Source organism: Danaus plexippus (assembly GCF_018135715.1).
Source record: "Danaus plexippus chromosome 3 unlocalized genomic scaffold, MEX_DaPlex mxdp_25, whole genome shotgun sequence".
Taxonomy (NCBI): domain Eukaryota; kingdom Metazoa; phylum Arthropoda; class Insecta; order Lepidoptera; family Nymphalidae; genus Danaus; species Danaus plexippus.
In genome coordinates, this window is record NW_026869844.1 from 1,119,736 (window position 1) to 1,132,979 (window position 13,244).

General features: G+C 34.3%; 1 protein-coding gene across 1 annotated transcript; it reads right to left on the reverse strand.

The window, feature by feature from the left end:
* Positions 1 to 6,720: 6,720 nt before the first annotated feature.
* LOC116767705 (DNA replication licensing factor Mcm7) lies at positions 6,721 to 13,126 on the reverse strand. The gene is made up of 16 exons (XM_061526779.1): positions 12,910 to 13,126; positions 12,738 to 12,841; positions 12,484 to 12,624; positions 12,282 to 12,409; positions 12,079 to 12,170; positions 11,774 to 12,000; positions 11,266 to 11,448; positions 10,787 to 10,971; positions 10,224 to 10,392; positions 9,850 to 10,002; positions 9,232 to 9,398; positions 8,573 to 8,739; positions 8,293 to 8,404; positions 7,931 to 8,029; positions 7,503 to 7,623; positions 6,721 to 6,926 (listed from the first exon to the last, which is right to left on the reverse strand). Exons 1-16 carry the CDS (start codon positions 12,938 to 12,940, stop codon positions 6,846 to 6,848), a joined length of 2,160 nt encoding a protein of 719 aa, XP_061382763.1. The 5' UTR covers positions 12,941 to 13,126; the 3' UTR covers positions 6,721 to 6,845.
* Positions 13,127 to 13,244: the final 118 nt, after the last annotated feature.

Consider the following 13,244-nt stretch of genomic DNA (forward strand, 5'->3'; position numbering starts at 1 on the left):
GGCTGTATGGAGAGTTTTATGGTTAAAAGTAATCTTGTAAACAACATAGAAAAAATAAGAGGAATCTGAGAACGTATCGCAATTCTTAATATAAAATTAAATAAAGAAGAATGGTCCATCATTCAGGCATATTCACCATCAGAACCAAATGCAAAAGAAGACTTAATAAAAATTTAAAAATTCTATAAAGAACTCCAAAACACCATCGAAATCGCACATAGAAACGTCGTAGTGATGGGAGACTTTAATGGCCAAATCGGAACACAAAATCACGGAGAAGAACACATTGTAGGAAAGCACGGATTAGGCACTAGAACCAAAAATGGCACAAAGCTATTAAACTTTTCACTAGAAAACAAATTAAAAATTCCAAATAGATTTTATAAAAAGAAATTATCATAAATGAACATTGCGGTCACCCAACGGACTCCATATAGATTTTATCATGGCAAATAATAATAAAGTTTCTAAAGATGTATCGGTAATAAAAAATTTAAATTTTAACACAGACAATAGAATGGTACGGGCGACAACGATAGGAACACGCCCGGAGAAATCAAGAAAATTATAAATACACTGATGTTCATTATACTGACGAAACAGAAATACTGCTTTATAATCTTAAAACGTCACTAGATAGAAATAGAAACGAATGTCTTCAAGTAGAAGAAAAATATAACAAATTATACATGAACTGAAAACTGTAAGTGGGAAAACAGACATAAAAGCCAAAAAAAGAAATATCACTTAAAAGTAAAGAATTTCCACAGAAACGCAAGGAACTATTACGAGAAAAGAAAACTAAAGACATACGCAAATAAACAACAGAGGTAAGAAAAATGATTAGCGAACAACTACGGAGAGAAAGACGAACGAAGCGATTTAATACGGTCAAGAATTTCATAGAAAAACCAGGAGGAATAAAGAAGGCAATGAAAGAACTAAATAACAAAAAGAATTGGATCCCAAGCATGGAAAAGAAAGATGGTAAAGCATTCGATACACTAGACCGCGGATTTATCTGGGATGCACTAAAAACGCAGGGTGTACAAACAAAGTACATACGAATACTACAAAACGTATACACTAGGAGTACAGCGCAAGTAAAACTAGAAAATATAGCGGACGAATTTCATATTGAGAGAGGCGTACGTCAAGGAGACCCTATTTCGCCTAAATTATTTTCAGCCGTCTTAGAAATGGTATAGAACCTAGATTGGATGATTGAAGGACTAAATATAAACGGCGAAAACCTGAGTCACTTACGTTTTGCAGAGGATATTATCATATTCTCAGAGGACTCATAAATACTGGAAACGATGCTGCAACAGCTCGCCGACCAAAGTGGCAAGGCGGGGTTAACAATGAATCTATCTAAAACGAAAATTATGTCAAATTCCTCGCATACCGATGTCATAAAAATAAATAATGAACAAATAGAATATGTACATGAATACATTTACTTGGGACATTTAATATCTACTGAAGACTGCATGAAAAAGGAAATAGAAAGAAGAATCACGAATACATGGAAACGATATTGGTCACATAGTGAAATAATGAAGAACGAAGAAATGCCAATGAAAGAAAAAAAAAAAGTTTATAATATGTGTATTCTACCATGCTTACTGTACGAGTGTCAAACGTGGGCAGTGACAGGACAACTAGCACACAAAATAAAGGTGTGTCAAAACGGAATTGAAAAAAGGGGCTTGGGAGTAAAAAGAAAAGACCTAGAAAGATTAAAAGACTTAAAAAGAAAAACGAAATTCAAAAATGCATACATAACATACAAACAACTAAAATGGAGGTGGACAGGCCATATGTCAAGAGAGGAACAAGAAAAATGGACAAGACAAATAACAGAATGGTACCCACGAGACAGTAAAAGAAACAGAGGTAGGCAGACTAAGAGATGGGAAGATGATCTCTAGAAAATAGCGGGTCCAATGTGGACTCGAGCAGCAAGGAATAGGACAACATGGAAATCATTAGAGGAGGCCTTTGTCAAGACAAGTTGAATAATAATAACCGTTCCCCGATTTAAAAATGACACAGTAGTTATGTTTAATTAATAGTTTAACGGTTTATAGCAATTAAAATGTTTTTTTAATAGCATAATAGTCTATAAGTTAATAATAAAGTTATAATAGTAGGTACTAGGAACACAACCTGTAATTTAAAATAAGTTCAACAATAAAGGCTTTTAATTTAACACATGTAAGTATTAAATATTTGGTATTTTTAAGAAGAAGTTTATTATTATCATTTTTTTTTAAATTAATGAACTTCCATTCATTAATTGTTTTCTGTATTACATATACTTATGTCAAGTATATATCTGTCCATTAACAAAACAGAATGTAATTTATAGCATAACTTTTATATTTAAAAAAAATGTGTCAATTTTACGCATTATATATAGTATGAAGTATCTATATATATATTTATATTTAACTGACGATCAAAACTCACACTAAAGTCAATACATGCTCTGAATTAATAATACGATATATTTGGTCTAAGTTGGCATCTTCTGACTACAAACGGAGCGTTTACAGTTTTCCATTTATAAATCTGTTCAGTTTATATTGTAACGTATGTTATTGAATGAAAAACTGGAAACGCAACGTATGTAGTGTGCTGTGTGACGACGCGAACTCGGACTACGGACAAAGATGTATGATCGTAGGCATTGCCCTTAATAATAGATATAAATATAACGTAATTAATTCCTCCACATTACGGAACATCACTGAACTATCACTTTCTCGTGTGTATCTCGTATCAAAATACGTTAATAATATTTAATTTTCATCATTTTTAAACACGAATATAAATTTGTGCATAATATCAAACAATTGAAATTTGAAACTGAATTTGAATTATAACAATGAAAAGAAAATGTTTGTGGAGCCAAACAAAACATGAAAGGGAAAGTGTGATCGAGGTTCAACAATGTCTTGAGAGATTGATGGATCGCAGACAAAAGGATAATACATAGACGTACATAGAGACGTTATTAAGTTACGGAAGTTGTTTACAATAATAATATATTTCCAACAACTAATTATATTTTTGCTAATAAAAATATATTTTTTTAAAACTTTCTTTCATTTTATTATGGAGACCGCTGTGGCTGTGTTATTATTAGGAATCGTCAAAATATCAAATTTATAAAAACATATATGTATTCGTATTTTTTTTTTACTTTTTGTGTCTTTAAAGATTGTGCCGTATTGCAAAAAATTGAATTTACAAAAACGTCGTTACTTATTTAAATAAGTTCAAAACTATTTTCTTATTATTGTTAAAACCGGCGCGTTCAAAACATCTCACATAATTGAAGTCTCAATCTATTTCCTATACCTACTTAATATATATGAAATAGCTATGCAAAAAAGAGATTAATTAGATATAATGTTCATTCAAATACAAGCATATATCAATTTCATATTATATAGTTTTAATGTTTTATTGGAACATAAGGAAGATTAATAATCATCAGTCGTAGCTGGGTAGAAACCTCACATAACTCAACAGCACGTACCCTTAGTGAGCATTTCCGTAATAAATACCGAAAGTTCAACGTAATTTTAAATTAAAAATTGTTCGATATTATTTACGACACGAAAGTTTTGGGGCTAAGGACGTCATTAAATTTAGCTACAAATGTGTAATATGGTATCATTGTGTATCCGTTCATGCATGGTAGGAATTTATCTAATATCATTGTGAAATTTCATAAAAAAAATTAATCTAGAATTATTTATGCATAAATTTAAAGATAAATATGTTTCTTGTTAATACAACACATTCACTATATTAGTACCTACATTTCCAGGCTTATATCGTCAGTGTAGACCTATAATATATATATATCATATAAGTATACGTTCGTGATGAACGCAAGTTCCAACTCCTCGCCGTTTCCCAGGTCACATTAATCATTGCCAAAACTTGAGAGTTTTGTCGGTTTTCTAAACGGGAAAGAGAATCGGCGCCCGTAATAAAAACTACGATAAATCTAAACAGCGAAACGTATTTAACTTATGAACATTTGAATGTATTTTATTATTTCATAACAATCAGGTCAACGAGCCGGCGCTCGGATTTTAAACCTTTGTTTTAGAGAACATAACAGTCCACTTGAACACGTCGTTATTAAATTTTCAGCTCTTGATAAATACTCGTATTGACAAAACGTTTCAACTTGCTGTATGTTGCGCCAACACGTGACGACTAGATACAACTGTATCATCATATTTGGTTTATTCAATTATTTTTTCTGCATATTATTCATAAATTTAAAGAGTTTCATTGTTTTCATATAAATAAAGTTGTAATTATTGCTTTTTTCTTAACGTCTAATTTGTTCATTATCATCTAACATTTTTTTTTTCTTTTAAATCTTAACTGCCGAAAATTATATATTTATAATTTTCAGTCGGTTTTAAAATAACTTTATTATCCGACGATGATAAATATTATAATGTGCTCCATATAAATTTTATTAAATAGAACAATCTACAGAACATCATCTAGAAACTAAATCGAAAAGCAATGATACGTACGTAGTCGTTGGACACAGGTGTAAATTGATTTAATTTTCACAATTTTTATTAAAATATTCGATGTTATGACCAAAAAAATGGACAATCTGCAGTACCTGCACAGCTTAAACTAAACTGCACAAGTCGGTCTGTAATTCGAACCCTACTTCGTGACCCGTGTGAGTGACCCACATATAAAATATGTTGAAATAACACGTGGGGAAAGAGAACTCAAAAACAAGGCCTTGCATATTTCATAATTCAGTTTCACAGACTAATTAGTTAATATGTTTCAAAATAATTTGTTGTTTTTTTATTATTTAACACAAACAATGCTTGAATAATTCAAACTAGCACGAACATAACTAGGAAATAAGCAAAAGAATTACATTTGGGAATGATACCTTATCAGCGTTTGTAAAAATTTGCAGTTTTAAGTTTTGATCGGTTATTTTATCCTTATATATTTGTGTAGTCTGCTGACCTAGTTGCGACCTTGTTTAATTTTCAAATTAATTGATAACTACAACACATTATCACAGATCAAACTGTTGTTAATAGAACTATTCCAAAAACAGAACAATTAGATAATCTGATTTTAAACTAACCCGCTCAATACGAACGCCGATCAGTGTCAAACGTATCTGCTTTCTACAAATTACAAATTTACAATAGATATTAACGAAAAAATAGCTTCGAAACATCATATTGACAAATGACACAAAAATTTTGCGTTTAAAAATTATAACAACACAATTAATATCAAAAACCCAATGTTTATAATTATATTGAATTAGTGTATCTTTTATCAAAATATTACTAAAACTCATAAATAATATTTCCCGATATTTTTAATGTCTTTAAAATAAAATTGTTTATATTTGAATTATCAATTAGATAAAAAGTATACGATGTGGAGTTGATTTCTTAATTTTTATTATTTTTAATCGGTTATAGTGTTTTGCCTACACTGCATACTTAAAAGAGACATATAACCCTGTTTTGTAAAAGAAACAAATTTGTCAAAGAATCCGACCTTGAAAACTTATCGTGCAGTAAAAGACAACAATATGCTTACGCTAAGGTTGCATTGTCACACTATATACGGAGCGTCAAGTTTTCATTCAGAAATCTTCTCACATTATATTTATATCTCAATGCGATCCAAATGACTCCCAGATCAGAGTAATTTAGTAAGATGGAGTAAAAGTACCGAAAAAACTTGCTATATCTGAGGGGAGGGCAATTGGATCTGCTAAGCATTTGCTAGTAGGATGTAGAGTACATCCGGATAGCGGTCAATACTTGCGTCGTCACGATAGGGTATTAGAAATCATACGTGAAGCGGTTAGTCTTTCGGTAGACAGAGCGCAAAGGGAAATAACCACAAACGAGCGATCAGTAGGTTTTGTGAGAGAAGGCACTAGGGCTACAAAATTAAACGTCAAGCCTTACTCTCATTAAAACGGCTTCGGATTGGACATTATGATGGATACGTATGAGAAACAATAAAAAATCCGAGAGGATATTTGTGCTTCAGCTTCCAGACCAAACTCATTTTTATTTTCGAAAAATGTGCTAAACGAGCTTACGGTTCTTGGGAAACCAACATCCCCAAAGACCATGCCATCAAGGTCAAAAAGTATTACGAGCTCACTAACGAACTGACAAGTAATAGGTTCGTCGCGTATTAGCGTAGCGTATTTGTACGCGTTAGAAGTGGGAGCGAGAGGTATAACAGCCAAATCTCTTTACAAACTACTAAAAGACTTCTCCAGAACTAACATCAGTTCATTCTTGAAACGTGCGTCGAACGCAGCCCTAGCAGGTTCGTTTCAAATTTGGTTAGGTAGAGAGAGGAGCTTGGACGGTTGAGGTGAGCGTTTAACGAGCGTCAGATAGGGGCACCTAAACCTACATCTGGGTCGCGAGTCCCGGGCACCAGCTAAGAGTTATATGATTTCTATGAAGCATCTTCATCATGGACATATAAGTAATCTGTTCCACAGAATTTATTACTTACCAGAAAATAATAAAAGATGAAATTTAAATAAATAAAATAACAAAATGGCATTGATATATCCGCAAAAAATACATACATATTTTCATACAAATGTAAAAATATTGTGATTCTCGTATACACCCGTATATAATCAATAATAACACATGTAGCGAAATAGTTTATTTTCACTGTGGCATGATCACAAACGTCATAGTGACAATCAGTAAAGAACACAGACATTATTTTTTATGATATCGTAAGTATTTAATGACAAGTTACGGTATGATCAGCTACATGAAGGTAATCTTCGTCCTGACTTGGTTAACTTGCCATACATTAAGGTTCTCATACTCCTCGATGCAGGCGTCAACCTACAAAGAAAAAATACAGCTAATATAGATTACAGCTCACACAATAACAATCACTCGGCAGTCATTATACTAGTGTGTTTAATCAATAAAAGTATTAGACGGAGCTTTAAGTATAAACATGGGTTCGAATAACAAAACTGAACAGTTATAAGCGAAATATTATATATATATATATATATTTACTGAGCCTTCAACTTCGATGTAATATATCGCGAAATTTTAATAATTTTTTGACGATAAAAATTAATTGAGTTCCTAACAATAATAGTTTCATTTGTTATCCTTATAATATTAGTTCTTAACCAGTGAACGCACCGTCAAAACCAGTACAGCCGTTTCATAGATTAGCCGGAACAAACAGACAGAGAGATATTTTATTTAGTTATGTACCACATTTAAATTATTTGTATTGAGATCTATTTATCTCAATGAAACTAATATTTTCGGATTACTAGACGTTAATTTATTATTTTTAAAAACTATATAATCCCGACGTTCGAGTCACTTTGTCAGTTGGTTCTGTTGTCTATTCACCTCTGTCGGTCAAGTTGCTTGTATAGTATGTGGAGTGTGTACCTGGTCGGGTTTGAATCCCTTGTCGACGCACCTCTCGATCACATCCGCCACCTTCACCGTCTTGTTGGAGCCGGCCAGCTCCCTCACCACCGCGAAGATGCGGTCAGTGGCGCTGATGCCTCTGAAACGTTCAGGACATTCATACATACATCTTATGAATGAAATTGGCTTGACCGATTTTAATAAGAATTTTCAGTAGATTAGAGAAAACATCTTAATCTACATTCAGCACACCTAAATGACACGCATGATCCGCTCCAAACATTACATACAAGATACAGCCACATATTCAGCTTTCTACCACCAAGTTCCATTAAAAATATATATATTTTTAACTTATTAATACAATTGACTCTAATCTTCATTTCTCAGACGAAGTCGCGAGCCGACTATATGTCGTAACTTTTTTAATCTTCATAGTAACACACCTCTGGACGTTTTCATCGACGTGTTGCAGTGATTGTTTAGACATTTCAACCAGTCTTATTGCTTCTGAGACGTCCTCCTTCTCGACGACATCTGACAATCTAAAACAAATAATTTCATATAATATAATCATAGGTACTTAGAAGACATTTGTAACGGTATAGACACGCCGAGCGTAGAAGTCACAGAACTTTTTCCGATCAAAACCAACGCAACCATATTTTCATTTATAACTCTTCGCACATAAATTTAATAGTATTAATGTAGACTAGTGAAGGAAAAACTTCAGAAGCTCAGTACATTGATTGTCGAGTAAACTACTATTGATGTTTCAGAATAATATAAGGGTACCATCGTCATATACCTGAGCCTAGCGAGTGCAGTCGACAGGCGAAGTATGGCGAGCAGGTTTCTGGCGGATGTGAAAGTGACGTCACGAGCGTTACGTGCCTCACGACGTAGATCTACGTATGATGCTACGGAAAATGTAAACGTGTAAGTAAACGACCGCGACTATCTGTATGACATATTACGCAGTAGGAACACAAAGAAAATATAAAATTTAGATTAATTGAAGATGGAACATGAATTTATTTATGATTATTTGCACAAAAATAGGACAGATAGTATGTAAGGTCACCCACAGACGAGATATTCAGAGAGCGCGGTGGGCACGGCTGGCTGGTAGCGTCGCGTGAGCGCTATGTACCGCCTCACCAACCGCATGCTGAGAGCCTTCGTCTCCGTCACCGGCTGGGAGCAGTGTTGGTGAACGTACGCGATGTGCTTCGCCAGCTCCAGGTCCTTCTCTCTGTGGATTAATAGTTTATTGAATGCAGACCTTATCAAGTCAATATATCAATATAATATAAGTTTCAATATTAGATAGTTTTTTTAATGTTCATTGTAAGCTTATCTTACTATTATAAATACGAATTTGTGAGGGTGCGTGGATGTTTGTCGGTCATTCACGCGAAAATACTAAACGGATTTTAATTAAAATGTTAATGTTAAGTAGTTTAGATATCGGAGGAACATATCTACAGTTTATTGGGGATTCCGTGTAGTGTACGCAAAATAACGCCAGATATGAACTATATATGAAGTCACACGATTCTGACTACAGATGTCGTTGCCGGTTGCTCACCTTATCTTTTTTTAAATAAATATCCGAGTTCAATATCAAAATCCACGAGGACACAGTCGCGGACAAGAACCAGTACACAATATTATTACAAATAATTGCAGATGATGTTGTAGCGTTGGGTTATATGCAAGAGGAACAAATAATAACATTTTTCACCTGTTGGGTTTGTCCTGTATCAACCACAGGAGATCAAATCTCGACAACAAAGCGGCTGGCAGCTGTATGTTCTGCTCGATGGTGCGTTTGGGATTGTAGCGACCGTAGGCGGGATTGGCGGCAGCTAGGATGGACACGCGGGCGTTCAGACACGTCATTATACCCGCCTGGAAATATAAATTTATCACTGAACTAACTATTACTATACATTGAATATATATATTGTTATTAATTTCATTTTTATTGCTTGATACTCGTTTATCTTGGTAGGCAAATATTTGCTACCCCACAGCTCAGTACAACCACAAATTATATTTTTATAATATGTATTACATATAGGTATTATTTTTGAAGTATGTGAGAATGTATTGAAGTTTATAGAAGTTGAGAAGGACCTTAGAATTTAATTTTAAATAAAATTTTACCGTGATGAAATTCGCATACTAAAATAACAAGGGGCGTTTTTCATACAAAATGAGTATTATTTGATTCAGGTCAGTTAATGGTTCAAGAATAGAGGTTACAGTCAGCTGGTGAAGCGTGAACTATTTAAAATTAATTCTATTATGTTTTTAGATATAATTAAAAAATATACCAGTTATTAAATAATCAGCGCACCTTAGCAATACTAATAGTCTGTTGTTCCATGACCTCGTGTATGGCGGTGCGGTCGTTTTCAGCCATTTTGTCGAACTCGTCGATACAGCAGACGCCCTGGTCCGCCAGCACCAGCGCTCCACCTTCCAACATCATCTCACCGGTGAAAGGATCCTACGAGAAACGACAGTTTATACTTATTTTAATTTCACTTATATTATAAAAAAATAAAGATAAAATACTCTCTTTGAACCTGTTACCACGATAAGCGTTTTAGCAACTGGAACGCGGTATCTATCATACAAGCACACAGTAATTTAGTACATCAGTGAAAAAAAAACTAGGAATAAACAGACCATGCAAGCAATTTACTAATGTAGCCCAATGTATATCACCTTCAGGACAGCGGCTGTGAGTCCTACACCGGACGAGCCTCTACCGGTGGTGTACTGGGAGCGTGGAGCCAGGCGGTCGATGTAGTTCAGTAACTGTGACTTGGCCACACCGGGGTCGCCCATCAGGCAGATGTTGATGTTCCCACGGATCTTCATACCGTTTGGACGCCTGAAACGATCATTAGCATTCTTTAACTCATGCTCTAAATGAGCATCGCCGGGGCAATGTCGTTGTATGGATAAACATCATATAACGAGTGACGCCGCTGACTCCGCGGAAACTACACCAAGCCGTGTGAACCAGAAGATTCCTGATACCACACAAGCAATGGAATGGCATTGCTATCCTAACATCGGGCCAATCATGTAGTCTTAGGTATAGGTTATAAGTTTTAATATGTAATTCTTATTATATTAGTAATATACATATAAGTTAGTTTAGTAGTTTCCTGGAACCTCCGGTTGCCACATATATAATTATCGTGTAAAATATAATATTGTTTTTATAATCCAGTTCAGATTATTTTTGTTCTAGTACTATATGAATGTATACGACGTCTTACTTATCTACCCCTCCAACCAGCAGCAGCAGCAGAGCCTTCTTGACGTCCTCGTGTCCGTATATCTCCGGCGCTAAGCTTCTCGCCATCCGTGAGTACAGGTCGTCCTCCGCTAACTCAGCGAGCTCCTCCTCGGTGAGCGCTTCAGATAACTCACCTTCATCTGCTTGATTGATGCAGCTCACAGACTACAGGAAGCGGTTTATAATATATTTGTCCATTTATTACTAACATATATCTTTCACAATAACCTATATATTGAGTTCTAGTACTTGAGAATCTATATTAGACCCAGTCAGACCTTTATAGATTATATTAATACCTAAACCTGTGTAGGGAATACAATGAGAATAAGAAATTCTCTTACATTCACTATATCATTTTCAATTATGACAAACCCATAGTCATTGTCACATTGAGCTGTTCTATCAACTCGCCCAATAAACATCTATTTAACATTAACTATATAGCCACAAACATACATGAGCCTCTAGGTATGTATCCGACAACAGTCCCTGAATCATCTGACGGAAGCCGGAGTTGAGTAGCGGCAGGAAGATGCCGGTGATGGCCACATGGTCACCAGGCTGAGCTCGACGAGTTGTCTCTCCGCGACAGTACACAGACAGCTGTCGCGGAATGTGGCCTACTGGCACTTGATCCGACTGAAACAAAGCGAAAATTTATTAGAAGTAGGTATTTTTAATTCCCATAACACTGGTATTTAAGACAATTATTGTTATAATAGGACTCGGCTAGGTCACACCTTTAAATGTATGTATTGATAAATTAAGTATGCTGAGATATCAACAGGTATAGGACAGTCTTTAATGGCTTTACAAACTTTATACATTATATTGGCCCAAATTCAGGTTTATTTACAACCCTTACAGGAACTGAGACTTTTTATTTCTTTTTGTTACCTTTTACTATAAATTGAAATACGAAAAAAGCTAATTAAAATATTGATGACAAATTATTTTTCATTACATGCTCCTGTATTTTCAACTCCTGGAATTTCTGGAACCTGGAACCTCTGGTTTGTAAGTGCAGCTGTCCAGCTGTCTTGTTGATTCTGCACTCGTCAGCCGTACAAGCGGGTGGAGGAGTGAACTGCAGTGATCTCACTGGCTGATATGTCTCAGCTCCGCAAGCACTACAGGAGTACGTAGCCACCACTAACAATGGCTTCACATCTGTACATCGAGTTACAATACCTACAAAAATAAATAGTCAATTGTTAATACAATATCTATTTGGCTCAATGTTAATGGATTTGTTAATAAATGACATACCTCTTACGGTAACCAATTTACCAATATGTTCAGCTTTTACATCTCTGATAGGAACACTTTTTGATGTAGACATATCCTTGAAGTAAACCTCACTGAAATATTTATATACTTTAGTAACTTAATTTTTCTCCTTCATTATATTACAAATAATTATAATAAATAAGCAAAAATGCATAATTAGCTTGGATTTTAATTAATCTTACAATCGTCTGATCAGTTCAGGTGGATATCTATTACGTGGATCCCTCATTTCTCCTGGAATCCTGTGGTTTCTAGCTTCCAACATGATCCTGTGCTCGATATATACATCTAAAGCATCTTTTGCCACTACCTTAAACACAAAAACTTGTTAAAAACATATTACTTAATCGAATTAAAATAAAAAAAATATTTGGCATTTGTTACCTCTCTCTGCTTATATTCAGGTAACATCTCGTAAACAACGTCAGACACCATATTTGTATATCTCCTGGTATTTTTGATAACTGCTTCAGCGAGTTCCTCATTGGCCTCATGTAAATCATCTAGTTCGAGAATAAAGTCCACCTGCAAGAGATATCAATAAAGTTGAAGGTTCCCTTTAAATATTAAACATATGAACATATGTGTAAGTTTAAATTCAAAACATTTTTTTTTTTTTTGTATTGTTTTCTTCATACCTGTTCTCTGTGAGCCACTCTGGTAAGTTGATCCGCATATTTAAAGTTTTTGTGACCCTCGTCGTCGGTCTGACAGAAGTCAATGAAGAAGCTTTTAAAGCTTTCTGAAAAACAATCACTAGTTAAAAACAAGCTAATAAATAGAACGGAAACTGTACTACAAGAATCGTACCTTTATCGGCGGCATAATCACGCATTGCCATTTTATGGTTCTAAATCCTATTTTTGATTTAATGCAATTCAAGGATGCTTAACTAAAAGAGCCTTTTACAATCATAGAAAGTAAAAATAAAATGTTCAATAATGGAGTAAAGTAACGAAAGTTTTTATATCATAATAAACTTCCAACGACATTATATCATGACAATATTTTTGGCGCGTAAAATATCAAACACTTCTATTTACGAGTATACAGAGTAAAATAGCTTAATTATCCAAATGTCTAAAAGTTTTCTTATGTTTCAAAATATACCAGGATATTTATAATTATGTAAAATATTTGATAGA

Excerpts from the sequence above, each read along its gene's own strand:
- LOC116767705 (XM_061526779.1), bottom strand. The coding sequence starts at position 12,940 with ATGGCAATGCGTGATTATGCCGCCGATAAAG. Across the intron at positions 12,171-12,281 it reads CCTGAACTGATCAGACGATT|TGAGGTTTACTTCAAGGATA; the intron begins GTAAGATTAATT and ends TAAATATTTCAG. Across the intron at positions 8,740-9,231 it reads ATACAGGACAAACCCAACAG|AGAGAAGGACCTGGAGCTGG; the intron begins GTGAAAAATGTT and ends ATTAATCCACAG.